The sequence below is a fragment of the Erithacus rubecula genome, assembly GCF_903797595.1.
Source record: "Erithacus rubecula genome assembly, chromosome: 15".
Taxonomy (NCBI): Eukaryota; Metazoa; Chordata; class Aves; order Passeriformes; family Muscicapidae; genus Erithacus; species Erithacus rubecula.
Window position 1 is genome coordinate 15,051,510 of NC_136667.1, and position 27,955 is coordinate 15,079,464.

Genomic DNA, 27,955 nt, shown 5'->3' on the forward strand with positions numbered 1-27,955 from the left:
TCAAGCTCTGAACACTTCCCTGACCAGTCGTATGTTCTCACTTCCACACAAGTAGCTGCCTAGCTCACTGCAGAACAGGGGAGAGCACATAAAGAGCCATTGCTACTTCTGCTTTGTAAGCAAATGTCTAACCTAGGACTGACTGACCATTTTCTGCTGTCCTTTTCTGGAGAGGTGGCCTCATTCCAGGCCCCACTGCTGGGCTCCTCCTGTGGCATTGTGGATGCATCCTACAACTGCTCCCACTAGCTTTCTCTTGCTCCTCCTCAGCCAGACCCTCTGCTCCTCCCAGAAGCTGGAGCCCAGGGTAAGGTCACTAGGCTCAGCCGAGCCCAGGGTGCTGCAGGCAACACCAGCCCAGCAGCCCATGCTACGGCAGGCTGTGGTGTTTCTTAAACTCTAAGCCAGTGCATCAAAGCACATGTGGCTACAGCCCAGACTATCCCATCTTCCATGTGCCAAATGGCCCACACAGAGCATCATGAGAGCACACAGGATGGAAACCCCTCGAGCTGCCAGCAGCACCTTAGAAAGGAGGGGGCACAAATACACCAAACAGGTCTGTAATGCAGGAGGCTGATAGCGGGATTTGAGTAGGTGTTGGGTCTCAGCACTTCCAGACAGTGAAGAATGGGGGTTTCATGCAGGATGAATGGGGTGGATGACAGACTGACACACCCAGGCACCTACTCACTGATTTGGATAAACCTTACTAAAACTCTAATACCTGATATAATCACTGACCAACATGACAACTGCTATTCTTCAAAGTCTCCTGCAGAGATGCTTGGGGCTGCACAGATAAGGGAGTGAAGGTCATCTCATACCTTCCTGTACAGGGAGAGAGGCAGCTCCTACACCAGAACGCCATTAGCAAGTTCCTGCTCCACACCTATCCCCATCTGCTGCTAGATGTGGGACAATGCGCTCACTTGCATAAATCTTCACATCTTTAGGCCACGACCACAGCCCAGTAGAACAAACTGCTGCCAGTTATAAAAGAGGAAAATACTGAACAAACTGGGAGGTTCAAGAGAGGAAAAGCTGGTTCAGAGAAGACAGATTTAGTGTAAAAATAAATGTCATTTTTGCAGGAGGGAGGGTGGAATGGAGGAAGACAGTGCCAGGTGCTCCTACTGGCGCACTTTCCCTGGGACGTAATTCCTATCAATAGTCTCCTCTTGCAGGAACATATGTAAGCAGCGCTCATTCTGTGCCAGTGGGTGTCCAGCAATTCTGGAAGAAAATCAGATGTGGAGGTTAGCACAGCTGCCTCCAAGACCCCCACACCTCTGATGTCTGTAGGAGGGAGTCAGGCAGCCAGCTCAGCACACCTGCACCACGCTCAGCCCAAGGTCACGAGTCGCTCTGCAACAGGGCCAGTAAGAGGTGCTTAAACACAGGCTGTTCCCTTCCACACTGTGCCCTGATCAACAATACTGTGTTGGTGGATCCCTGTAGCACAGCTGTTCTGCTAATACTACTCTCAGAAGAGAGCACAAAGCACAACCCCCACTTAGGACTTGCTCCAGTTCCATTACGTGGCTGAAGGCACCACCCCTCCTGCCAGCAGCAGGTCAAGACTAAAGACTCTCTCACTGTCAACCCATGGCCCAGCAACAGCGAAAGAGGCAGCACACAGCAAAGCCAGGACATCAAGCTTACTTGTTAATAAACTGTTCTAGGCCCTGTCTCCGCTCCTCAATGAAAGACTCCTCAAAGATGCCTTCATCTCCTCGGAAGGGAAGCTGTCGTTTCAAAGCTTTTCCAGGCAGCGGTGGCACTACAATCTGAAAGCACAGTATCACCCCATGAGCAGAACAGCCACCTGCAAGCAGATATCCTTTGCTGTCTGATGCTCATCTCTAGTACCATCAAATGGATAGAGCCCCAGAAGATGCTCACTGTTAGAGACTGGATAAGTTTCATGTCTCAAAACATTCTGGGATGCTTGGCAAATGCCTGTGTGTTTGGTGGGAGGAGCAGATTAGGTCTTGTGAAGGCAAGACAGTGAAATGCTCCACCCCCCAGCACAGAGCCAGCATCCCAGCCCCGGCAGAGCTGCTCATCAATCACACACTGTGGGCGGTGCTAACCCAGCCCCTCATTGGCAAGGTGACCAGAAGCTCCACCTTGGGATGGGGCCACAAAGGCCCCGGGCTTAAAAGCCCCCATGAGGGACCTATTTGTCTGGCCCCTGCCTTGTCCTGGAGTTTCCACCTCACTCACACTGGAACCCTAGGAGTTGGTAGCTATGTGAGTTTTTCTGTACCATTTCTGTCTTTCTCTCTTCTCCTTCCTTCTACCTTCTCCTCTTTCCATGGAACGTTTTGGGTAACATAGCAACTTAAGGTTTTAAAGGTTTCTAAGTTAAGTGGGATAAGTTTATGCTAATTTAATAGTATATTAATGCTAAGTAATGTTATAATAAGTGTTTTATAAGTGTATTTACTCCTTTGAAAAATTCCCTAATTTTCTGTATTTTTGCCTGTAAACTTTTGTGCATTTGTGACCTCTGGAGAATATCTGGTTGGGATTTCTCCTTGCACCAAATTAGAGTAAAGAAACCTCAGTTTATCTCCTGGATTTAAGTGTCTGGGGTGCAACATCCACCACCACAGCCTCACTTTTGGGAATCTCAAGATTATTGCAGTAACTGTTCCCACATCCTGGCTTAAGCAATAGGGATATCTGAGCCAGGCCTCACCTTACTGTCTCGTTCCAGCTCATTCTTCAGCCACTCAAAGTCACTGTATCGTCTCCTCACACATGACTCCTTCAATTTGAAGATGGGGAGGTTTGTCTGTAATGAAGCAAAGCAGTTAATTTGCAGGTTCCTTTGGAAGCCACACAGTATTTCAACATGTAACATTCAGTTACATTCACATGTAACTGAAACCTGAAGCTGCAATGAGAAAATCAAACCTCCTGAGAGGGACAGGGGATGGGAACACTCAACTTCCTTACTCAGGACAGCACAAACACCAAAATCCTTCAGATCCAAGCAAGCTGGTCTACTCAGCACCAGCCATTCCCTCTCCCTTGTGGGACTATTTCTGGAACACACCTCCTTCCCAGGGGCACACACTGGAACCAGTGCTGACAATATGATTGTCAGAAGAGTGCTTTTGGTTTTTTTTTTCCCTCCCAGATTTACTCCACTTTCAAGTGATCTACAAGTTTCGCAGCAGCCTGCACAGCAAAAAAAACATCTGATGTGACACTGGCATCTCCACAGGAGAACTAACTGAGGAAATCCTGCCTCAGCAACTGTTCAAGGCCAGACTCATCTACAGTCTTCCAAAACAGAGCACCTACCCTAACAGGCTTTTCATGCCCATCTTTTGTCACTCAAGAAATGTGCAGCAATTCCTCACCTTTCTCCTCTGCCACTAGCGTCAAACAAATGACAGCTGCATTAACTTTACCTTTACCCCATCAACACAGCCTGAATCATTCCAGGAACTGACACAGTAAAACCTTCAGCAGCATTCAGATACTACTGCAAGACAATTAACTATGTTCTTATGAGGTTTGTGAAATGAACCCAGCTGCTTTCAGAGCATCTCTGCTGGTTTCAGTAGGACTAAGAGGTTCCCATTGCCACCTGCAGGCTGATGGGAGCCAAGCACTGGAGCAGCAAAAAGCAAATACCAATTCTTCTGAAAGGCAGTGGAAATGAGCAGCTGAATTATGCTATAACCAAAACTCAAACCAGCACCACAATATATGCTAAAAAGAGCTTGTTTAAGGGAAGCTCAGTTTTACTTTCCCCATCTATCAGACACAGAGATGTGAAGGGCTCCCCAATTCAGCTCTTTTAAGACCCAACGAAGAGAACCCTGCTCAGCCTGCTATGCACACTCCTGGACCATGGCAAGGCAGCCAGACTACAGTGTGAGCAGGATACTGCTCACCCAGCAGCACCGGCAGTATCACCCAATATACTGCCACCCAGCTCCGTCTGCTTGAGATAAGCAGCTACGTGCAGCCATGCCCTGCTCGGCAAGCACCCAGCGGGGCTCTGCAGAGGGGACGGGCGCAGGAGCCCGCTGAGGCAGCACCTCCTGTCCCTGTGCGCGCCAGTCCCCGCTGGACGCCGAGCGGCCCGGCCGAACCCATCGGCTCTGACCTTGAGCCCCGCAGGCGCGCTGCTCGCCCCGGCCCAGGGATTCGCCTCCTCCGTCCCCCGCCGCTCAACAGCGGCACCGCCCCGGCCCTACCCGGCCGCCGTCCCTCGGCCACCGCGTCCCGAGCGCTGCCGCCCCTCCCCGGGCCGCACACCGGGCAGCCCAGCCCCGCAGGCCTGACGGGGGCCGCACCCGCATGCGGAGCTCGTAGCTGGTGTATCTGGCGCGACCCATGCCCACGGTCTGTGGGTTGAAGATGTCGATCTCGAGGAAGTTGCTGGGCGGCCCGTACGCGTCCGTGAGATCCTGCGGCTTCGCGTTGAGGCGCCGGGTGTCCGCCACCGCCGCCTCCGACATGGTGGTGCGGCCGCCGCCCCGCCCGGTCCGCCCCGCCCGCTACCGCAGCCCGCCCCGCCCGCGCATAGCTGCACGGGGCCCGCCCGCCGCCTACATAAACTGACAGCTATTCAGGGTTTGGGGCCCCTCAGCCGCCGCCCCACCCGCGCATCCCAGCACGGCGCCCGCAGAGTGCCTGCATAAAATTCTAGTTATCCAGGGTTCGGGGCCGCTTAGCCACGGCCGTGACAGCGCCGCCAGGCGGCCGCCCCCAGAATAAGCACAGAGGGTATTCAGCCCGCGGGGCTCGCTCGGCGCACCCCGGAACCTGCATGGCAGGCTTGCTCCCGGCGTTGCCTGAGTTGTCCCGGCCGGACCCCCGAAGCTGAGGCGGCCGCGCTGAGCGTCCGGCTGGAAACCGGGGCGCGAGGCCAAGAAACGTACATAGGGACTGCGTCACACAGCGTCTGGAGCCTAGCCAGCCCCAGACGCTGCAGAGCGCTGGAAGTGGACTAGGCCCCGGAACATGGTTGCCGTGGCTCTGACGGGCAGATCAGGACGCAGACCCATCACGCCTTACGCCAGGGCGTGTCCCGGAAATAGGCTCCTATCCGTGACGGGATGGCGGAGGGAGTGGCGCTCCCGGCCCGACCCGACCCGGAGTGCCGCGGCGCGCTCTGAGATGGGCGGAGGAGCTGCGATCACTTCGGGACTGCTGCCACCACGCCGCTATCACCGCTCCGCTATCGAGGGGGGACTAGGGCTGCACTGGGCCTGGCGGGTTATGTAAGCGCAGCCACCGCTGTGCCCGCTGGGAGTTGTAGTCACATCAAGGCACCGCCTGCCACGCTCACCCTTCGGGGGATACGCCCCGCCTTCCGCTGCAGGGGACGCTGGGTTCTGTAGTCCGCCGCCCGTGCCTAGCTGCCCGATAGCGCCCCGGCGGCACTACCGTTCCCGGCGTGCCCCGCGCGCGCAGGCGCGGGGAGCGGCGCTGCTCCCTGGTAAACAGAGCGGCGCGGCGGCGGCGGGCCCGGGGCGCACAAAGGGGTGGCGGGCCCGGCACTCCCCGCGGGGCTGAGGCGGCGTCCATGGCGGAGCCGGCTGGGGCCGCGGCGTCGCCGGATATTGATCCTGACTTTGAGCCGCAGAGCCGCCCCCGCTCCTGCACCTGGCCGTTGCCGCGGCCCGAGGCGGAGACGGGCGGCGCGGCTGGCGCGGCGGAGGAGGGGCGCAGGCGGCGCGGCGGCGGGGCCCGGCCGGGCCGAGGGGGCGCGGGCTGGCGGCGCGGCGGCGCGGAAGGGCGGCTCCCGGCGCAATGCCTGGGGCAACCAGTCCTACGCCGAGCTCATCAGCCAGGCTATCGAGAGCGCCCCCGAGAAGCGGCTCACGCTGGCGCAGATCTACGAGTGGATGGTGCGCTCCGTCCCCTACTTCAAGGACAAGGGTGACAGCAACAGCTCCGCTGGCTGGAAGGTGCGTGACGGGCCGGGGCGGGAGGGACAGGCCGGGCGAGGAGCGGCTGCGGCGGCGCCTCCCCGGTGCCCCGGCCCGCCCCGCTCCGTGCTCACCTGTTGCTGCTGCTCGTCTGCGCTCCGGCCGTCGGTGCCAGTGTGCGGAGCCTGGGCTTTAGCTCTGCCGAAAGCTCCGGGCTCTTCTCAGACCCAGCCCAGGTTTCGGCTGTGTGCAGCTGGAGCAGCTGCTGGGGGGTGGTTATCGCGTGGCCCTGCGAGGCTGCGCTTTGCGTTTAGGAACTTTTGCAGGAGAAAAAGGAGAGTCATTTAACAGGCTGCGTCCAAATTTCTGTGCAGGGTGAAGCCTCGGTTGAAGGGTTTTTAATCACAAGGCCGCAGTTCTTTGTCACGTGACTGCTGGAGCTCAGTATAAATAACTGTCATAGCAGGCGTGCTTGGCTTTCAAGAAGGTCCCTTGAAAAAGAGTCCCGTTTCCAGGACCGTGATGGGGACCTCTGCTGGAGTTTGGAAAAGGGAAAGCAATATTTTGCTCTAAAGGCTCAGCAGTGTCTTCTCTCATTCTGGAAATAGGCATTTGTAGAGCTGTGTTAGAAGTGCCCCAGACTGTTTCAGTCCTCTGCTTGTGGCGACCTCGTGTTCCCTTATCTTTAGTCTATAGAACTCCAGCAAAGAGAAATGGAAATGTGAGAGCTGGCTTGCAAAATAGCCCCTCAGCCTGTCCTGATGTATCAGGGTGGATGCTATGGAGACTGGACTCTAAAGAGTGTGATCTATTGCTCTCACTACAGACTGGAATTACACTCTTGTTTGCAGTATTTATTAGCAGTTCATCCATGCTGCAGTTCTGCAGGAGGTTCAGCCAGCATGGTTTGGAGCTTTGGGCTTCCGTGACTCCAGCCACGTGTTCCACTGCATGTCTTGACTGAGCAGTAGGTGAGGACAGAGAGTTAATTTCAGACAATAAATTAATAAATAAACGTCTGTTTCTGGTAGGTTGGCTTTCAGCTGGCTCAGCTCTCTGAAGTGGCACACCACGTGGTGGTGTGAGTGCAAACATTTGCTCCAGAGGGTAGAAACATGGTGAGAGGGATGCAGCTGTCACAGCTTGGGCTGGCATATCCTAAGACAAAACTTTTCACCTTTTCCAATTATCACTCATTGACAGTTCCTAGAGAGTGCATCTAGTTTAACTAATATAGATTGTTTTCTGTTATTCCTATGTGTAGATTGAATCCTGCATAGTAAGTTCTGATTTGAGGAATGCTTCTGTTTTGATGTTCTTACTGGAGAATATTTCTTGTTTCCTCAGGCTAGGGCTGCTCTCCTGGTCCTGCTGCTCTTTCATGTTATCATGTTAATTCAACAGAACTGGTTATGTCAAGAATTTTCTTGTGAGGAGTATGTCTGAGTATCTGTTTGGCAGTAGTGCCTGAGATTAAAGCTCAGTGTGGCTTCTGAAATGCTCCCTAGATACTGTGGTGAAGGTGAAATATAATGAGATGTCCTGCTGGTCTGGATGCTGGAATAAGTACACTTTTGGCTTGGCTCAGTATGGCTGTTCTTTTGTTACCTTGATTCATATGTAATGAGACCATCAGTCTTTGGTTTTACTCTGTGTTTTAATAATGTGCCACTTTTGGGACATGTACAGGTAGATTTAAGTTCCAGAAGTTCACTATGAGAATTTGTGCATGCACGAGAGTGAGATTTCTGCTTAGGTGCTGTCATAGCTTTTCTGTGATAGACTTTTTAGTGTGTTTTTTTCAGCCTGGGAACAGACTAATTCTGGCTTCAGAAGGAAAAGAAAAAGAAACTTTTTGCCAGGAAAGATGAGGGCAGGCAGAACAACAACTGTGGGGTGAATTAGCCTGTCTTATGATTAGGGCAGTTTAAAGCTCTTGACTTTAACCAGCAAACAGAAAACTATGATAGAAATACAATGCATTTTCTTTCCTGCTCACTCACAAAATCCTGTTGGCAGAGCTTGGCAGGATGTGTGACCATGGAACTTACTTCTAGTCTTTCTTTCTGTTAACTCACAGTTATATGGGTTTGCAAGAGGTTTTGTTTGTTTTACTGACCTTCGTCTGTTTGCGTTCAGATGCCTTAAGTGAAGGGACGTCAGACATTTACAGTTTTACAGACAGGGAGTCAGTCAAGTCAGTTCAATTTGACTTTTGTGGACTTAGAGTGAATGAACAGGTGCATATTTAAGACAAACTGGATAAACAAAAGATGTGTCTTCACTTGAGGAATGGATCTGTCTTTTTTGGTTTTATTCTTCCTTGTTATTTTTAGAGCTGTGAAGCTCTGTTTGCATATTTTGGGATTTTTTTAACCTGAAAAGTAAACAAAAACGTGTTAAGTTGTCTTAGCTTTAGTGATTTCTCAGTTTTGAGGTGAATAATTTTGCATAAAGGAAATTAATTGAAGCTTCTGTTAAAGGTAGCTGTAGCATTTTGATGCCTGTTAAGATGGTGGTACAGCTCTAGAGTTCTTACATTTCTGTCCTGTTTGGACAGAGCCAAACTGATAATACATTTTATTTGTATGTAACGCAGTTTAATAGAGAATTTTGAATAAGTAATTAAAAGCAATATGTCTTTAAAAACTCTTAATCTACTTTAGTTAATATAAACCCCATAAACTCATTGTTGTTTCATAATGAATTTAGAGCTGTCCTACTCCACTGTACAATTGGGGGAAGTGCAGCTGTTCCAGACTGCCAGGGTGTAACCTCCATGAATTCCGGAAGAATCTGTGTTTTCGAGGAAGATGCTGTATGCTGTTCTTGAAGTGCTTCAAACACCTTGTAAAGGACAGATTTGCTGTGTGTGCAGTCTGTGCTTTCCCTGCAGCAATTTGACTGAAGTTAAGAATTAACCAGCCTGCAAGGCAGAAGTGTCCTTGCAGGGTGTGTTGTGGGGCTTCTTCATAATCCTTCCCTGGGTGCTCTGCAGGATGGTCTGGATATCTATGGATAAGAGGATAATTCGTTTTCATTTTGAGATTATTTGCAAGAGGAAGGTGTTGAGGCTTTTGAGTAAAGTGCATAAACCCTGCAGAGAAGCCGTTTGCACTGGTTGTTACATTCATGAGTATGAGCAAATTTGGCACAGTAAGGAACAATATGAAGGACTCATTTTTAGTGAAACAAACTGTATTCTCTCCAAGATCTTGTCTTTTCATTTGTGGGAACAGAATAAACTTTAAAGCCATCCTTTTCACCCTCCAAAAGTGTGTCACTGAAACAAAAATCAGATGTCTCCTGTGTATGCAACATAAAGAACAAATGATTCTGCACTATTACACTAATTATGGGAAACTGATGTCACACTCTGCATCCTGGGACTCCCTATTTATTTCAAATGGGTACATGGATATAGACAACATATTTATGCTCATGCACATATATATGTCTCTGTGTGTGTATATATATATATATATGCAATAGCTCAAGGAGCTGTATTATGAATTTAAAATTACCAAGTGTTCTGTTTATCTAAAGCAGATGTCTAGCTCTTAATCTTTGTTAGAGTGGGCAGCATTTTCCTGAAAATCCTTCCATTTCTTGTGTTATGTGCATATTGCATGTAACTGATATTAGAGTTGACCAGATGGATCAAGAGACCTGGCTGAAGGCTCATAGTCACTTTACTGGATTTCTGTGCCTCAGTGCTGGCTCTGCTGGTCCCCAGCCCCTCCCAGAGCTGTGGATATCTGATCTCCTGGCAGAGCATGTGCAGAGCTCCCTCAGGTTGGAGCAGCTGCTCATCCTGTGGCCCTCTGAAGCTCCTCCATGAAAGAGAAGAGGCCAGCAGACAAAAGCAAGCCTGTCCATCTTCTGGACTATTTTCACTGTGCTGTGGCTGGTAGATTCTACCAGGCTGTCTTTATGCCATGCAAATAAATTCCAGTTCAGTAGGTACAAAATCATGTGAACACTAGTTTGGTAAGGTTGAAAAGTTTATTGTTTATTGGCATGCTGACTATCAGTCAGACAACTTTTTGGGTTTTTTTTCTGTAGTCAGATCTGCAAATAAGCAATGATAAGTTCCTAAAGTATGCACATTCACTGTTTCTTTATAGCTACTTGTGTATTGTCCCTGTATTCTTTTAAGATTTGTTTTTTTTCTCTCAGATTTGCCAAAACCCTAGGTTCTTAACTTGAACTGGTAAGGAGCCAGATCATTATCACTAGAAGCAACCTACCTGGATGTGAACATCTGGTGGCAATGCTGGGTTTACTTTGACTTTTGATAATGATAATTTCAATATATAGGATTACAAAATGGTTTGGAAGAGACCTTAGATCATCTCATTCTACATCCCTGCTGTGGGCAGGGATGCCTTCTAATAGACCAGGTTTGCTTCAAGACACATCCAGCCTGGCCTTGAACACTTCCAGGGATGGGGCAGCCATGGCTTCTCTGGGGAGCCTGTGCCAGGGCATCACCACCCTCACAGGGAAGAATTTCTTAATATCCACTCTAAACCTGCTCTCAGTTTGAAGCCATTCCCCCTTGTCCTATCACTCTGCACTGTTGTAAACAGTTCCTCTCCTGATTCCTTGTAGGCCCCCTTGGGTACTGAAATGCTGAAATGGTTGGAGAGGACATTCAGAATATTTCTGTGTGTGTTCCTCACTGAGCCCAAAAACTGCATGGATGCCATAAACCAAGATAAAACTTCAGCTCAGCATCTTGGCTCTGAGCAAAGTGTAATTCTGCCCAGCCTTCAGGCTGGTGCAGGTTTGTGCATAGGTGAGGCACAGTGTGGAGTCTGGGGGTGCCTCTGCTACACAGAGCCACCTGACCTCAGTCTGGGAAGAAAGGCTGCTTTCTGTGACTGTGCTGAGAAAGCCTGTAGTGTTTATTCCTAAGTTCACAAGCCTGACAGGATACAATTCCCATTAAATCTTCCAACACCTAAAAAAATGAACAAGTATGTGAGTTGGAATAGCCATGTGGTTGCTGTCATCGCTGGTACTTTATTTAAGTCCATCTACTCTTTAATGGTGTTGCAGGTGCTGTTCTCTGTTAGTTTTGGTTTATTTTGGTTTCTTGGAAGTTTCTGCCTTGCAAGGGGCGGCGGGGTCTGGCTGTTTGAATCCAGTGTAGCTGAGGGTGGGTAGAAATTGCTGGGCCCTTGCCATTACCTCATGTGGCCCAAATGGCATTCATGTGATATTAGTGATGTGCTTAGTCCTGGCTGCTGACAACCTAAGAGGGTTTCCTTAAAGCAGGGGGGAAATAAAGAACAGGAAGCTAAATGTGGGTTGTTCAGATGCCATACTGAGGAGTCCAGCATGGAAATCTGCTGTACACAGGTGGATGTTGTCCATCATCTTTCTCTTAACAGAGTATTTTACCTTTTAATCCCATTAGTCTTTGAATGGTCCTGGCCACAGCGTGTAGTCTGGTGTAGGTGAGGTGGGAGGACGGGCAGCTGGGCACAGCAGGGTGTTGGGGTGGGAGAATGATGGAGTGCTGGGTGTGCAGAATGATGCTGGTGGCGAGTGTATGGAAGTAGGACAGTAGTGCAAATGTGGGGTCACCAGGTGGTCCTGTATTGTAGCTGGAAGAAAACTGAGGAGTACTCTGCTGTGAAGAGGGCCAACCATCACAATGTAGCAACATACACTTACTTAACCCTCCTTAAAGTGACACTAATAGGCCCTTCTTGTAATGCCCTGAAGAACTATGAAATATGAGAATTTTAATATTTTTTTTTAAGCCTTGTTGACCATGATTGTTCCCTTCAAAAGTTTGAAAAGCTCAGTGAAAATTCATCTACTTCATACAATGCTAGTCAAGTTACTTTATGATTTTGCTGCTATTCTTTCCTGTTCCTTGCATTTTTTTCAGGAAAGCTGCTTTGCTGAGTGATTATTCCTTGCAGCATAGCTCAGTTTTCCAGGCAGTCTTCAGAGAAGGCTGTTCCTGGGCTGCTGGTATTACTTGTTCCAACAAGTTTCTTCTGCTCTGTCTAAGCCTGAACAGCTTTTGTTGTATGTGCCTGCCTGTCTTGTAAATCGCCTCAGTCTTTGCTTTTTAGAGAGCTGTGATCTTCTTCTTCTGGCCTCCCACTGAAAGATTACAGAAAGGAAAATGTTCTTCCTGAGATGGAGATCCTTGTCTGCTGAGCTTGACGTCTGTGCTCATGTGTGCCTTCTGGAAGGGGATTGCTGTGGAAGTGTTTCAGCTCTCTGGCTCTGGAGCAGTTGTTTACTTGCTGGTGCAAAATCTCTACAAGGAAGACTTTTTCCTAAAGCCTTTAGAGCCAAGTGACTGAGACAGGCACTGACAAATACAGCAGGCAGAGTTTTCTCCCCTTGCAGCCTCCCAGGAATGCCATGGCAAATGATAATTCAGCACAATTATAGACCTGGCAGTGGAACACGTGGAACATGGCCCTGCACTGGGATGAGACCAAGTTCTTTGTATGCCTCCAAGGCAGTGAGAGTGTATTACAGGCAGCTGCAGTGATTGCATAGATTTTCTTTTTCTTTTTTTTCTTCTGTCACTCATCCTTTAGAGAGACTTTTTGTTAAGAAATCTGATCCTCTGTGGTTTGTAGTTCAAACTTGATGTTTCCGTGGAGAATGGCCAGAAGAGGAAGGGAGCCACTGTGTCTGCTGGAAGGGTAGCTTCTGTGTCTTGTCTTTCTGAGCAAAGCTTGTGCTTGGCCCTGAGTGCTCTGCTAGCACAGCCCAAGCACTGCTGCATGGATGGGCTCTGCTGGGCAGGGCACAAAAGCCTCCTTCTGTTCCTGTAAACTTCAGTTTTATGGTAGAGAACCTCAGCTGTACCTACAGTGCTGTACAGTCCCCTGGAAAGGTTCTTAGTGGCCTTCAGCCTTCCATATTCACTTCACCTGGGCATTTTCCATGGTATCTGAGGCAGTTGCCCATGAGGCTGGACTGGGCAGGGAGAATGGCTTGGTTGTGCTACCAGCTGCTGTGGCTGATTCCCTGACATGACACCAAAGCACTGTTTGGTGCTGGGCAGGATCCACAGCAGCATTCATGTTGGTATAGGGACAGGCCTGGTTTGATGGTGACAAGTATTGCTGTCCTTTAACTGTGGCTAGGAGATTTTATCAAAGAAGTCTTAATGTTCTGGTAACTGAGATTTAGGAGATTGTTTGCATAAGCTATCCACACTTCTGTGGCTAGTCCATATATCCTAGTTTGAAGACAGTGGTTATGGTCCACCCTTCGGTGTACAATAAATGTCTCTAGCCAAACTTGATTTTTTTGCATACTATCTGCCCTTAATTTCAGACTGGTTTTGTCTGAATGTGGTTTGCAGGAAACATCTTTGATCTGTGATGGATTTAGAGACACAGGCTGGCATTTTTTTGATGGCAATGCTTAACATGCAATCATAAGTACACTATAAGATACCTAAATAAATAGCAGTAACCTCCCCTATCTTGTGGCTGAAGATGTTCCTAAGGATTTGAAGGATTCATGCCTGCACCTCTTCCTTCAGGTCATGCTTTATGATCAAAGAGTTGCAAAGTCAACACCTTTTGTGTTTTGCAGGTGCTTAGGCCAGCTGTGAGCCTCCCACACTGCTGAAGTTGTGCATCTAAAAAGTTAATGTCATCTGTATATTTCTGGTGTGGGTTGCTTAACATCAGAAAGGAAATATGTCAGGGTTGCCCGGGTGACTGAACTCTGTCATTTCCTCTTCTGTCAGGTCTGACTTGCAGTTCTGTGATTATTTTAGCATAATTGATCTGTCCCTGGCTTTCTCAGTGAGATTTGAGGGCTCCCTCCATGTATTAGGTGTATTGAATCACTGTAGCAGGTGCATTCTGGTGCTGTCCTGCAGCACCCAGGCTGGCAGGTGTGTGGATTCAGTTGGAGTTTGGGACACTCTGGGCTTGTGCCTGCAGCTTTTCAGCAAGCTGGGCCCTGCAGGTGAGCCAGGGCTGCAGTGCAGTGCTGAGCTGCCTCCCACAGTCTGCAGGAGAGGTGCAAAAATGATAACGTAGGCATTGCAGTTTAGATAACAGTTAATCCTGTTGAAAGAAATACTCATTTTTTTTCCTCTGCCTCCAACTACACATTCTGTTCTCTTCTTTAGTTTTTGGTGCTTGACTCCCCAGTGAGGTATTTCAAAACACAGAGATAAGAGGCAGGAAAAGTAGTTTTCAAGGAAGGGTAAGGCTGCTTTTCAGTTTGGTTTGCTGTCTGAACTGGCTTACAGGGTCACAGATGTTTGTGTTATGGAAGGATGAGTTTGAAGATGGGGAGGGAAGGAGTGATACAGCAATTACCTGTTTCTATAACTTACCCATTATGTCAGTTCAGCAGCAACATTTAAAATAATTTTGAGGCTGTTTCACAAAAGGTACCAGGCTTCATTGTGTTCATGTGAATCCTATTCTTATTCTAAGATGTTTTACTTCAAGCTGCTTTTCAGCCAAAAATGAGTTGTACAAATTGTCTCTTATGATACCCAAGATGCCATCGTGAATTCACAGGTTACTTTCAGAAGAATAAACGAAGAATTAGTGACAACTTAGTGGTTCTTACTGCTGCAGCAGTGTGCATTCAAAATTAGGCACATTTACCTGGGAAAAGGGGGGGATTCTTTGGAAATGAAAGCAGCAGCCTTGCAGGAGACTGTGCACCAGTCTGAATTACTTGTTTCAACACTTGAAGGAAAGGAAAGCTTTGTTTAGAGAAGATGCCAGGCAGGACTATTGTACAGTTATTACTGTGAACAGCTCAAATAATAAAACTGTACAAGAGCATTGACTGACACATGTTCTATCAGGTCTGGCTCTGCAGTCACTCTCCAATTAAGAACATGTATATTCTTTGATACCAGTTGCAGCAAGCAGCCAGTGTTCTCAAATCCTCAGCAGCCAAAGGTTAAAATGAAAGCTAAGCCAGGATGATTCTCAGATCTCCTTCAATCTCCATTAAAACTTTCCACTTTGCCTGTATCGTTTATCTATCCACGTCTGCTTTTTTCTAGGATAGTACTTTTGGTGGGGTGGCCAAAATTAGCATGGGGAGGACTTTTCCGAGAGGAAACGGGTGGGGAAAGGGAAAGCAGCAGACAGGAAAGAACTGTGTTGAGAGTTGGTGGAAAAAATGATAAAAGCACAGTTAATTTGTTCAGAATTAAGAGTGTATGCATGAAAGCTGGAGGTTGTTATATAACTTTTAGTTTATATGAAAAAGATGTTGTGCTTGGACCCCTGTTGTGTTTCCAATGCAGCACCTTTTAATGATCTGTGATTTGGCCATCTGAGTAAATTAAGTGCAGATATCAAATAAATACATAGGCCTCAAGGGGAGTATATGGAGAATCTGTTCAAACAATGAGATTGTTGCTTCCTGATTCTAAAATACTGGGGAGTTTATCAGTTGCAGGATGAAAATTGAGTTTGATGATATACAGACATGTTAGCTTGCAGTTTTCAGCAAAGCTCAACTAAAAGGAGGGAGCTCGGAGAGGCAAGGAATGTGTCTTACCCAGCAGAAAGATGGGAGAGGCTAAAACTGGCATGTACTGTGTGGGAGTGCAGTATCCACTGAACATCTTACCCTGTCAGGAACATGCTCCAAGGAAAGCTTACAGCCTTCTTGCAGAGGGAGCCTGACAGTCTTCAGGATTTTAGGACTGTTTTGTTCCTTAAGGTTTCTCTCTCATTTCTCCAGTTTTGGGGTGGTGAAGTTAATGGGTGCACGGAATAGAAGTGTTTTGCTATTTCTCTTCACCCAGTCTGTTGGATTCACTGTTTTGCTCTGGTTGAACCTGACTGAAAACTGGCCATATAAACATTAAAAAAATTAGCCAGGCTTATGGTGGGTAGAGGGGTTGGCAAAAGGATAGGAATTGCAATAGCTCAAATTCAGGTAGGCTTATGTTGAAATTGCAGGTTGTATATGAGAAGTTGTTTACTTGTTCTGTGTTATGCCTAATTTTTTGCAGATTCTGTATGCTCTTTAAAGTTCTTTTGTGTTAGTATTTTGCTAGCTGAAAGCTGCTAGTTGTCATGGTAGCTTCAGCCTTGATATTGCAGTGAAACATGGCACTGCTTGCTAGTGCTGCAAAGCATGCTCAGACAGAAATAGCAGGTTTTTATGGATAGCTTTTTATTATAACTTTCTTCTCTGGATACTCTCTGAATGTGTTTAAGCTTGTGAGGTTTCTAGGTGGGAGGTGTGTCATCTGCCAGGTCTTTACATTTTGTGGATTGTTTCTTTTTTTTTTTTTTCAGAACTCTATTCGACATAACCTGTCCCTGCACAGCAAGTTTATTAAAGTCCATAATGAAGCCACAGGGAAGAGCTCTTGGTGGATGCTCAATCCTGAGGGTGGCAAAAGTGGAAAAGCACCAAGGAGGCGAGCTGCCTCCATGGACAACAGCAGCAAACTTGCAAAAGTCAGAGGTAAAGCATCCAGGAAGAAGCCTCCTCTCCAGTCTGCACCAGAAACCTCTGCTGACAGTCCTGGCTCCCAATTTCCTAAGTGGCCTGGGAGCCCATCCTCAAGAAGCAATGAGGACTCTGATGTGTGGAACACCTTCCGGCCTCGAACCAGTTCCAATGCAAGCACCATTAGTGCCAGGCTTTCTCCTATCCTGACAGAGCAGGATGACCTCCACGAGGAAGAGCTGCTTCCTTCTCTCGTGTACTCCAGTGCATCCAGCAATGTTCCACCAACTGTGACTGAGGAGCTTGAGCTCCTTGATGGGTTAAATTTGATGTCTCCCAGCTCATCTGTGCTATCTACCCAGCAGTCTGCCTCGAGTGGTCAGATCCAGAGAGATTCCAGCTTTTCCTTGCAGAGCTCAAATGCAGCTGGTCAGACTTTTGGCAACTCTTTATTTAACCCTGTTGATATTTCACTGCAAAGTTCTGTAAGCCATTTCTCTGCCCCTCAGACCTTGGAAGCTCTTCTGACACCCAGCTCTCCGCCTCCAAGGGATGTCATGATGACTCAGGTGGATCCAGTTCTCCCACAGACTGGTAACAGGATGAGCAGCCGAACTCTTCTGCTTCTGGGTGGACAAGCTGCCCAGAGTAAGATGAGCTCAGGCAATCCACGAGGAAAGCCTGCAGAGCAGCAGGCAGAACCAGTCGGTGCCAGTGTTTTGCCATCAGCGCTTCCCATAGTGACATCTCCTCAAAACACTGCCAGCAGCACCAGTTTGAAGGCTCCAGTTTCTGCAACAACTGCCCAGTCAGTCCAACTGGGTAGTCCAGTGCTCCTTTCATCTGCCAGCCCTGCTCCCTTGGGATTGAACCAGGACAGGCTGCCCACTGACCTGGATATTGACATGTACATGGAGAACCTTGAATGTGATATGGATTACATAATCAACAGTGAACTCATGGATGGAGGACTGGACTTTAATTTTGAACCTATTTTGCCTACTCCCAGCTATCCCAGCACCTCACAGGCCTCCAACCATACCTGGGTACCAAGTTAACTTCAGGAGCACAAAAAGGTAGGTGTAGTTGTATAAATGTTACAGCTCAATTGTGGAAACACCCCTGTCTAGGACAGTTCCTGTGCCCAGCTCTACAGCAGTTAAAGGAACCTCTTTGAAAGCATAGTAAAAAGCTTTTGGAAGAGTCATGGTCTTTTTTCGGAGGAGAAGAAGCTGTTTAAAGGTAGGTAGATTTATCTTACCAGGTAGTCAGCTCCTTTATGAAATAGAACAGCAACTTTTATGAAACTCCTGTTATCTCCTATCACCCAAGATGACTCCATCACAGGACATCAGGCAGTGCCTACAGCTCTACAGTTGACATGAGAGCATGTGCTGATTCCAATATAAAGACATCCACCAATATGTACAGAATGGTTGAAGTGAGCCAAGCACATGTTGTGTTTCTATCCAGGTTATTATTATCCCTGCAGAATTCTCTAGTATGTGTAGTAGGAAAGCATGTTCGTGTCATGACTGTCTGCTTTGGTCTGTGTGCACCAGGTCACAGTCACTCTAATCACACCTTCTGCCCTGCTTTTACCTGGGACAGTGTCTGTAAAGTCACATAAGTTGGCTCACCAGCATTAACTACTGAATTGCTTCCCATTATTAGAATAGGTAACAGGAGTCTGCAGTGTGGAAGGTGGAAGGAAGAAGAATGTGTTAGTGCTGTCCCAAGCACAACAAAGCTACCTCTTCAGCAATTTGTCATATTTGTACAAATAGATTCAGTTTGGCAAATTGTGTATATGACAACAAAACTTAAAAATATTTTTTGAGACAGTGACACTCTAATTTGAAACACTTAAACCAGAGGTAGTAGAAGAATTAGAGAACTGAAGCTGAAGGCCTGCTTCACACTTGGAACTCAGTTAGCTGGTGGAAAGTGAACAGACAGGAGCAGAGGCTGGTTGTTGTTTGGAAAGTGGAAGCCTTGCCAAGAATATTTCCTTTTTAGGAGGCAGATATGGTATTTTGTTAGTGTTGCAAAATCAACTGCTAATGCTGTCCAGCTGAGCAGGCAGAAGTAATGGCAGACTGCAAATACTGCTTCAATAGTAGGAAGCCCTTCACCTTCAAAATCATGAGGACAGAAGTTATCATCTACTTGACCTTAATACTCTTTCCTAGGCATCTGAGTAACTTGGAGGTGGTTTGGACCATGTGATCTCTGTCAGTGAAGCCATTCTCTACAAGTGTCTTGGGTCTAGACAGAGTAAAATGCTGGTGTTACTTAAACTGTGTGAACATATTGATGCATCACCATATATTGAGGTTTTAAACACAATTTAACTCCCTCTTATTCCGAGTCACATCCCACTGCTTAGGATGCCATTTCTTGGTAGTGTTTTTCTGTTTGTACCTAACACATCTCTTTATTGTAGGGAAAGGAGGATCAGTCAAACTTTTCAGTTTCCTTATGGGGCTTTTTATAGTGATGTGTGTTAACTGTGCATTTGCTGAATTACTGTCTTAAATTGAATATCTTCAGGTGAAATACAGAAACTCAGTTTTGATTTCAAAGACAAATCTGGTTGACAAAACTATGGTATCCTTCTGCTTTAGGAGTGTTTGCAACTTAGTGACAGAGGCTGTAGCTTTTTGGGCAGTGTTTCCACTGGATGTTGTTTTGAGCTTTTGTGTTGTGGATTTTGTTTGTTTGTTAGGGTTTGCTTTTTTGTTTTTATGCCATGCTAGGGCAGGCCATTTGTAGCCTTTTCAGGGTTGAAATATTCTTCACAGAAATGTTTTCAAAACATATGCAAGCTGTCTTGTGCTCCTGGGCCAAGTAGACAAGACCTCTTTTTAGAGCATACCAGGTATAGATTATTTTTTAAGAGTGTAAAGCAGAGAAGGTGAGGAATTATTTATCAAAGGGCAGGGTCTAGTACTGTTTTAGATGTGGATATAATCAAGTGCTTAAGAGGGAGAACAGGAGCTCTTAAAAGCATGTTTATGTTCTTGTTCTATATTATATTCTGTGTGGCTTGCCTAATCAAAACAGAGGAGGTTCCACATTTTCTTTGTTCCACATCTGAAGCTGAGGTGATATTTTCTGGGAAATGTGCTGGACATGAAGGAGTGAGATCTGGAACAAGTTCAGAACCACTATTGTATTTGAGCAGAAAGCGTAGCTCCCACGTGTCTCTTGGTGTTCTGCTCACAGCAGTTCTGCCCCAGGAGGAGAGGCCACACCCTGTCAGTGTGCTTTGCTTCAAGCCTTTTATTGTGCCCTTAGATTATGTTTGCCTTTTCTGAGTTTTGCAGAGCTTTTCTGTTTTGTCTGTATGCTGGAGTCCATGGAGTAGGATGAGGGGGAGCTTTTTCCCCAAAGGAGAACAAGTATTTTGCAAAAGGCTGCCCAGACAGAGAGGTGATCGGGTTTCTTGCAAAGTGGGGAGCAGGGCACATGTGGAGAGAAGTAGGAGTGTTCTTGGGAAAAGAAGGCAGAATGTTTTCTCAAATTAATGAGTTACAAAACCAAGTGAGCTGCAAACATGAGTGTCTGTGAGGAGGTCAAGACTGTCAGTTCTCCCTTACTGCAGTGAGTTCCTAGGATCCCTGTTTGGAAATCACTATTCAGGGAAAGATGTATATTGCTCTGGTGTGGCAGGCATTTTTCCTTTTGTATCCTTTCTATTGCTGTGTTTTTCTCTGTATTGAATTCACATTGGCAAAAGCTATTCTTAAGTGATCACTAACATAAAGCTATTCTGAGTAGTTCTTGTGGGCTCAACTCGTGGCCTTCTGGGTCAGTTATGGGTATAATGCTGAGCAGAAACTCTTTATCAGTTAATCACAGTGATCACAGTCTGATTTGAGCAGCCAGAATGAAAGTGAACTGGGGAAATATTTCTCTTTGTAGACAAGAGGATGTCTTTAGGAAAGACTACTTAGTCTTATCTACAGCACTTAGGAAGATATGAGCTAGTTGATGTTACCCTTGGTGCTCAAAGCTCCCTTGATTTTATCCTCTTCTTGCAAGTTAAATGCCAAAGAGCTTGTCCACAGCTTCACCAGGAGTCTATTTGAACCCTGCCTGTGTTTCTTTGCATGGAGATTAGAGATCAAACATTGAAACTTTGTCTCTGCCCAGCAGTGATGCAGCACCCGCAAACTGAGCTATTAGCCACAGAGGAAGACAGAGTGCATAGAAATAGAACTGCCTTTTTTGTAAAGTACTATAGTTTAGGTCTCACTGGTGAGTGTAAAATCCTCTACTCTTTTGATTGATATTAGTTAATTATTGTTAGTTGTTCACTTAGACTCCCTATAGCTTCAGAGTCTGGAGAATTCCTTATCCCTTGCCCAGTTTGGTCTGGATTAATGCTTTTCTTGCTCTGTTAAATTTCCTTTGCTCCAAACACTGGATTTTTGTCTGACAAGAACATAAATTAATAAAACCCTCATAAACTTTCAATTTCCCAAACAGCCCATTGCTCTGGCTTCTATCTTACTGTCTTGTTCGGGGCTGATTCCCTCTTGTAGGTTTTTTTTTTCCTTTTCACAGGTTTATTTCATGTTCACTGTTACTGAATGCAGCTGATGGGATGCCCTACATTTATCTCGCTGGTTTGCCTTCCAAAGTGGATCATATACCTACAGTGGTGGTTTTATGTCAGTGTTCTAAGTCTGCTTAGACTTATTCCAAGGTTTGTTTGAATGAGTTGTGACAGCTTTATTGAGGTGAGGCAGAAGAACTGAGAAGAGATCTTCAGACTTTTGGCGGATTGAGATATCTAAAAATGTTTAATTATTTGGAAGGTAGCAACAGGATTTCTTTAAGTGGTGAGCATAAACAGTTTGTGTGTGATCTTTAAAGTTATCTTTTTTAGTCTTTTCCCTACCAATAGATACTTGTGGCTGTTTAAGGTGAAGAATGATTTTCATCTTCCTTGCTGCTTTCCTGCAATGCCTCTGGTGTTATTCAAGTCCTCCTTTAAACTTCCTTATCTTGCAGAGTCTCGTTGGTGCTGTCATCTTCCAGGAGGAATACTTACTGTTGACCTTTCTGTCTCAGCCATACTTTGAAGCTTGGAGCTGAGCAATTGCATCCTCCACTTGACTCTCTGTTGATCAAGGTCTTTTGTGGTCTGTTTGTTCTGTAGGAGCAGATTGATAGTAATTAACTCCTTATCTATGCATCCAGGATTCCCACTAAAGTGGAGCTCTAACCAGTCACTCTTACTTTTCTTTTTCTTCTAGTGTCCTTCAGGTTTTGAACATTGGGTTCTGACTTCACTTCCCACCCCAGCAGAGAAGAGAATGGAGCATGTTGGATTCAGTTTCCCTGCACATCACGCCTTGGGCAGAAGGGGCTGCCCATCTGGGAAGAAGGGGCAACCTGCATCTGGCTGCAACAGGAAGAGTTTAAAAATAGTGATCCTGTTATGTGCCATGGCTCTTCCTACAAACCTGACCCTGCCTTGGACCATCTGGAGAAACCCATGTCCAAAGATGAGCCCTGGTAAAAACCTCGGCCAGAAGACTCTGTGCCAGGCAATAGTGTTTTCCTGTGTGATGAGTTGGGTTTGCTGGAGGAATCTCTCACTGGCTGTCCTCTCTCTGCTATGGCAGAAAGTCTCCCAGTGCCTCAGACTGGAGGAGGGCTGGCTCTGCTCTTGCTTGGCTTGCCTCATGGGGCAAAGTAGTTGGACTTTCTGATAAGCCACCAGATGTGCACTTGGTATCCCACAGACTCTCAGAGGAATTGGTGGGAGCTTGTTGGTAGAAGCCCTGTGGGAGAAGGTTGTGCTGTTTCAGGGGTTGGTTTCAGTGTGCCCATCACTGGAGCATCCATCATCATTCTGCAGGGAAGGGTGGTTGTCGTGGTATAGAAGGCTTCCCGTTGTACCCCTGGGTGGAACAGGAGGACACTGAGTTTTTCACTGTGCCAACTGAGCCCCATTGAATCAGAAGCATGTTTTGAGAAGTCCCTATGCTGTTCTCAGCACTTTCCTGATACACCAGGCTGCTGTAAAATAAGCACAGGTGCTAGTAGCTGCTTTCTGGGACATAAAAACATTGTTCTGGGTTTGTTTTTGATCTGTCTTGCTACAGCAGCAAAATGGAAAGCCTGGGTGTGGCCTTAACAGAGCCCTGGTTGCTTTTCAGAAGGGCATTTTCTATAGATGAAATATTTTTTTACTAATCTGGGAACTTTCTACAGTGAGTATGAAGCCAATGTAATGTGTATCCCCATTACGCATCTCTCTGTCTGAGAAGGCAACAGTGACAGACTCTTGCAGATCTGTATTAGGAACAAACACATTTGATGTTTGATGTATATGATTGAGGGGAAGGAATTGGTAGGTCCCTGTGGTTTCAAACCACTGTGGGGAAGAGTTGTACATTATTGTAATCTATATGTAAAAGTAGGTGCAAATTACATAGAAGCTTTTCTAAACCTTTTTAAATATATATTATATATTTTAATTGAAAAACGAGATTATTGGATAAAAAGAAACAAAACACAATTGCTGCATCTGTCCCCTTCATACCAGATAACACTACAGTATGGGAGGGGGCAGGCCTAAGGGGTTTTGGGCCAAGAAGCTGAAAATGCTGTTGGAAGAGTGGGAAGGGCACCCCAGCATAAATGGGGAATGGCTGCTCTCCCCAGAAGAGGAGGAGGGAAGGTGTCTGGCAGGGAATTCAGCCACAGCTGCTCAGGCTGGGCATTCCTGCCAAGCCAAGAGCACAATGGAGGGAATGCTAATCATTAACAGTGCTGGTTCTCAGCTAATCCCCTAAGTGGCTGGCCTGCAGCTGATCCACAGGACAGATTCCCTACTCTGCTAAGGAGATGGTGTGGACTGGATCATGCTAGATCTGCTGACACTCCGAGTAGCCCTTATGGAGGGCATGATCAGTTGTATTTAGTAACTCACTTTTGGTTTCTGAGGGTTTTTGTTTTCTTGCTGAAGCTTCTGCTACTGCTGGAGAACTTGAAGCCTGTAGGCTCACATTCAGGGGTCCCCCTGGGATCCTGCTCTGTCTCTTTATTCTTGCAGGACAGAAATTAGGGGTCAGAAGATAAATTCAGAACATTAGTGGCATGTTGCTGACACTTTTGGTGTTTGCAGTGGCAGGATCTGTGGGAGACATGGTGCTTTCATGGTGTTCTGGTAGGTTTGGTCTGGCAGAAAGACTCTCCAGTCCTTTTTGAAGGTGGCTTCAGTTCAGAAAGTTTGTATCATGCAGTGCAGTGAGCCACACTGTTTTACCAGCTTGTCTGCTCTGTTTTCATTTTCATTTGAGTGGAGATTGGAAGAGGAGTGATTGCCTGGTTGCCTCCAACAAGGAGTCTTCAAATGTCTTATCTACAGCATGCTATGCCTTCAAAGCCTTTGAATAGTTTGATAACCTTTGTTTTGAAGGTTGCCTTCATGGCAGACCTCCCAGTGATGTTTCAAATTTACCCACAATCTACATGTCTGGCCACACCTTATTGTAACAAATAAAAAGGCAGCTCCTAAGCTGGGATTCCAGAGTTTGCACACTTGAGGCATGGGTGAACATTCTCACTGGAGTTATTTCATTACACAAATGGAGAGAGACCCTTTCACAGCACCTGGTGGCATGTGCCACATAAGAATCAGCAAATCTGAGCTGCAGTGAGCAGGCTGGAGAGATTTATGTTATTTGGCACATAATATGCTACCTTCTTAGCTTGGGTCCTGGAGGGAACTTGATCCAATGATGTACAGAGTAAGTTGAGTGGCTGCCAGTGATTCACAGTCATGTATCAAAGGATAGGACACCAGTATGTGTGGTCTTGTTACATATGAGTCTCTGGCTTACTTCCCATGAAAACAGAACCCAAAACAATAGAAAAGACAGTAACCAGTGCTTCAGACCAGAAATCCATGGTGAGCTGTTTCTGGCTGGGTTGGTCTGTGGGAAAGAGGTGCTGTCTTCAGGCTATTACAAAGTGTCCCTTAACTGTGGCAGCACTTTGGAGCTGGCCTGATCTCTGTCTGCAGAGAGCCTGGCCCTGAACACTCAGGTAGCACCCGAGGGAGATCTGACACAATCTCAGCTGGTTTATGTCCTTCACCTGATCTTGCTGAAGGAGGTGCAACACCAAGGCTCATCATGGTTAGTGCTCTACAGTGTGAGTTCAGAAAAGACTCTGTCCTTTGAGTAGGGAATAGAGTGCATACCTATTTTTTTTCCCATGTTTCTGGGCCATACTTTTAGAGACAGCACTGGAGATAGGTGCACCTCTGTCTGGAGTCCTGCTGTACCAGGTTCCTGGCAGTGACATTTCTGCTTTACAGCAGTCTGTGCAGGTGCTTTGTGTCTCCTCAACACAGCAGGCACTGTCAGTGGTTGAAGAAGCTTCAGAGTGCACTAGTGCTGAGAATGGTGTTCAGAAGACTTGTAAAGTACTCAATAAACCATGAATGTAATGTTGCAGGCTCAAGCAAGCAACTTAGAATCTTCTTTGTATGTTTAGCAGGATGCTTGTATTGTGGGCACAGAGGGCAGAGATGCAGGCAACCTGGGAGTTATACAGACACTTCATTTTCATAAACCTTGGGCTTTTTTAGCCTGGGATACTTCCTCATAGGACACAGGAGACTCTAAAGTTCCTAAAGTGCTGCTTGCAGAAAGGCTGTAACCTGGCAGGGGGTTGCTCAATACTTGTCCAATATTTTGTAGTCTTGCCCAAGGCATTTGCTACTTGCTGCTGCTGGAGCCTGGATAATGCCTTGGTGGCTCTTCATGCTGCATTAGCACCACAGGCCCCACACTTTGGGCTAATTTTTGCTCTAATGTAGGTTTGGACTTGGAGTTTGAGAGCAGCTGTGAGTGGGGTAAGAAGGGAAGGGGCCAGTGACGTGGGGAGTGATGCTCCTGGATAAGAGCCTGAGGGGAGTGGGCAGGGGACTCTTGGCATGAAGCATTACTTTATGCTGTGTTCCTTGTCCTCACTGAGCTCAGGCAACAAGTTTCTCCATCTTCAAAGGATCAAATGCCACCTTACACAGCATTGAAGACACCATGCAGCTCATGGTCACAAAAGATTCAGGTAACTAAGCCCATGGAGCTTAGTAGGAGGCAGACTTGTTGCTTTTATTTACACTTGGGTTTAGCAAATTGCTTGAACTTTCTTTATAATTTTAGCATATTTTTCTTCCAAACATGTACTTCCAGCTTCATGTGAGAGCTTGGAAAATTGGAAGCTTCTTGGAGCCCTTTGTTTTCCTTGCTAGTGTGTCTAAAACCTTGTCATCCCTATCCTGTGCTGCTTTAAAAACAGCAGTCAGATCATCCTGATGAGAGGAATGAAGCATTCCAGAGCCTGGGTGTATTAATAAACAAGAGTCATAATAGAAGCAAGTAGCACTAATCAGCTTTTCCAAAGGAAATGCCTAGAAAGTTTTTATGTAGATGATAACTTGTTAATTTTCTTACTTAGTTGCTTATTTATAGCCACATTAAAATGCTTCAGGGCTAGTCTTGCTCCAGGATTAAGTAACCTGTGTCTGGTGCCATGGGTAGGAGTGCCTTGGGAGTTGTGTCCTGGACTACCAGCAAAATGTGAAAGTTTGGATCCATTATTAAAAAAAAAAAAAAACAACAAAAACCAACCCAACAACAACGAAAAAAGCAAGATCAATCTACTTTGGGACATGAGCATGAACAGGGAATAGCTTAGGGATTGCCTCAGTTGCATGTCTAATGAAAAACAGGCTCTAATTAATGTGGGGAAAAGCAAGCAAGAGGTGACTTCTGAAGCCTGAGAGATCTGTCTGTGTGAAAGCTTGGAGCATGTGCTAACCCATCACCACACCTGCCTGACCTTCAGGAAAAGGATCTCCTCTCTTCACTAACCTGCATGTCTCTCCCTGCACCCTGACGTGTCTGTAGCTGATGGAAAGCAGTAGCTGAGGGAATCAAAACACTGCTAATACTGTGGTGTAGAGCAGGGAGAAGAGGCAGCAGAAGCTGAAGGTGTAAGAGCTGACAGTGTTGTATTTCTGGTTCTTTGCTGAGGCAGTGTTATGGTGTGTGGTAGTAGGGGATGCTGTGGCACACAAAAACAGAGCCCTCCTTGCTTTTCAGTAGGGCAGTGGTGTGGGGTTCCCCAGGGTGTCTTGGGAGGTTTGGCTAGCTAGAAGATAGGTTACTTCTCCTGAAAGGAGCCACCTTCCTCCCTCAGTGGGGGTGGTTCTGTGAAATGGTGCTTCCAGCACAGTGGGGTCTTCACCTGGTGCGATCCTAGGAAAGGTTTCTGCATTGCTAGCACAGATGTCTGCTGCACACAGGGCAGGCACCACTACCTGATATAGTTTCTACCACATCCCCTGTGCACTCTTCCACCCATTTCTCACAATTTTTTTTTTTTTAGAAAATAAACCTCTGCTTTTGTTTGCTCTCTGTAGCAGTGTAACTTCTGAACCATTACAGGCTTTGTTACCATCTGTGCTAGCAAGACTGTAGAATGTACTAGACTAGGGGGGAATGTTTGAAAAATAAAAACCTGTAATCCTCTGCTCTGTGTCTCATCCAGTTTGTTCTGTTCTTATGGCAAGGGTCAGCTGTTTTTCCTTGCCCTTGTCTTCTTTCCTCTGCCATTCTCACCTGTTAGGGCCCCCCCTCAGTGGAATGCCCCTTAGTTGGCCAGAGGCAGAAGGGTTGCCCTGTGACCACCCACAGTCTCTGGTGTGCTCTGCAGTGTGTAGAGCCCCTCGTTACAGCTTGCTGGCAGTGCATGGGGATCCATGGGGTGCCAAGCCCTAAAACTGATCCTGGGGAGTTTTAAATCCTGTAGGATTAGTCTAGAGTTGTTTTAGCCCCTTTGTTTCTTGCCTTTCTAGACCTGAGTGCTGAAGGTGACTCTGTTTTTTATAGCTACATTCTAGTGTCTTTATTTGTCAGCAGCAGTGGTGGCAGATAAGGAGATGAGAGAGAAACAAGGGAGGAGCACAGATCATTATTCCACTGGCCAAGTTAAACACAGGGAGAAGTTGGGGGTGTTCTAACACTGCTGAGGGTAAAGACTCATTGTGAAACAGTGTACAATATGTGTACAGCCAGGAAATTTTCATTCAAAGCTTTGGATACTCACTATATTATTTTTTAATTCTATTCTTCACTATAGTTAATACAAGTAACTAAATAACTTAAGGGGCTCTTAAGGGCCCTGCTTCAAGATTTAACCCAGTTTACAAAAACGGGGAATTAGGAGGAGATCCTTAGGGGAACAGTCTGCCCCTCATCTGTTCTTTGGGTACTTCTTGCAGGTACATAATGATGGGTGCTGTTTGAGACACAAAATGTCAAAGATTTTGCAGCTGATTGGATCAAAGTGGATGTGTTCAAAACTTGCCACACAACAGGGGACCATGCATTTGCCCAGCAGCCATTAGCACTTCTTATACCTCTGAGCATTGGCTTGTGCCATTTAACCATTGCCAAGGAGAACAAAATGCAACCTGCATGCCTTGGCTCAGGGTTTGCTTTGGATGAGTGTGGCACTATCTTCAGTAGTCACCAAGAGTCCTGCTGTGTCCTGTGGCACATGTTTGCACCTTT

At 46.6% G+C, this 27,955-nt stretch overlaps 2 protein-coding genes across 2 annotated transcripts; one reads left to right on the forward strand and one right to left on the reverse strand.

The window, feature by feature from the left end:
- Positions 1-1,043: 1,043 nt before the first annotated feature.
- Positions 1,044-4,534, reverse strand: SNX12 (sorting nexin 12). Its single transcript, XM_079319301.1, has 4 exons — positions 4,323-4,534; positions 2,708-2,803; positions 1,666-1,790; positions 1,044-1,236 (listed from the first exon to the last, which is right to left on the reverse strand). The coding sequence occupies exons 1-4, from the start codon at positions 4,485-4,487 to the stop codon at positions 1,134-1,136; spliced, it is 489 nt and encodes a 162-aa protein (XP_079175427.1). The 5' UTR covers positions 4,488-4,534; the 3' UTR covers positions 1,044-1,133.
- Positions 4,535-4,918: 384 nt separating this feature from the next.
- Positions 4,919-26,911, forward strand: FOXO4 (forkhead box O4). Its single transcript, XM_079319284.1, is given in 4 exon segments — positions 4,919-5,695; positions 5,697-5,942; positions 16,190-17,422; positions 21,614-26,911. Coding segments are annotated over 3 exon segments (1,599 nt in total). The 5' UTR covers positions 4,919-5,557; the 3' UTR covers positions 17,405-17,422; positions 21,614-26,911.
- The last annotated feature ends 1,044 nt before the right edge of the window (positions 26,912-27,955 follow it).

Excerpts from the sequence above, each read along its gene's own strand:
- SNX12 (XM_079319301.1), bottom strand. The coding sequence starts at position 4,487 with ATGTCGGAGGCGGCGGTGGCGGACACCCGGCGCCTCAACGCGAAGCCG. Across the intron at positions 1,791-2,707 it reads AGCTGGAACGAGACAGTAAG|ATTGTAGTGCCACCGCTGCC; the intron begins GTGAGGCCTGGC and ends CTGTGCTTTCAG. Across the intron at positions 1,237-1,665 it reads CTAGAACAGTTTATTAACAA|AATTGCTGGACACCCACTGG; the intron begins GTAAGCTTGATG and ends ATTTTCTTCCAG.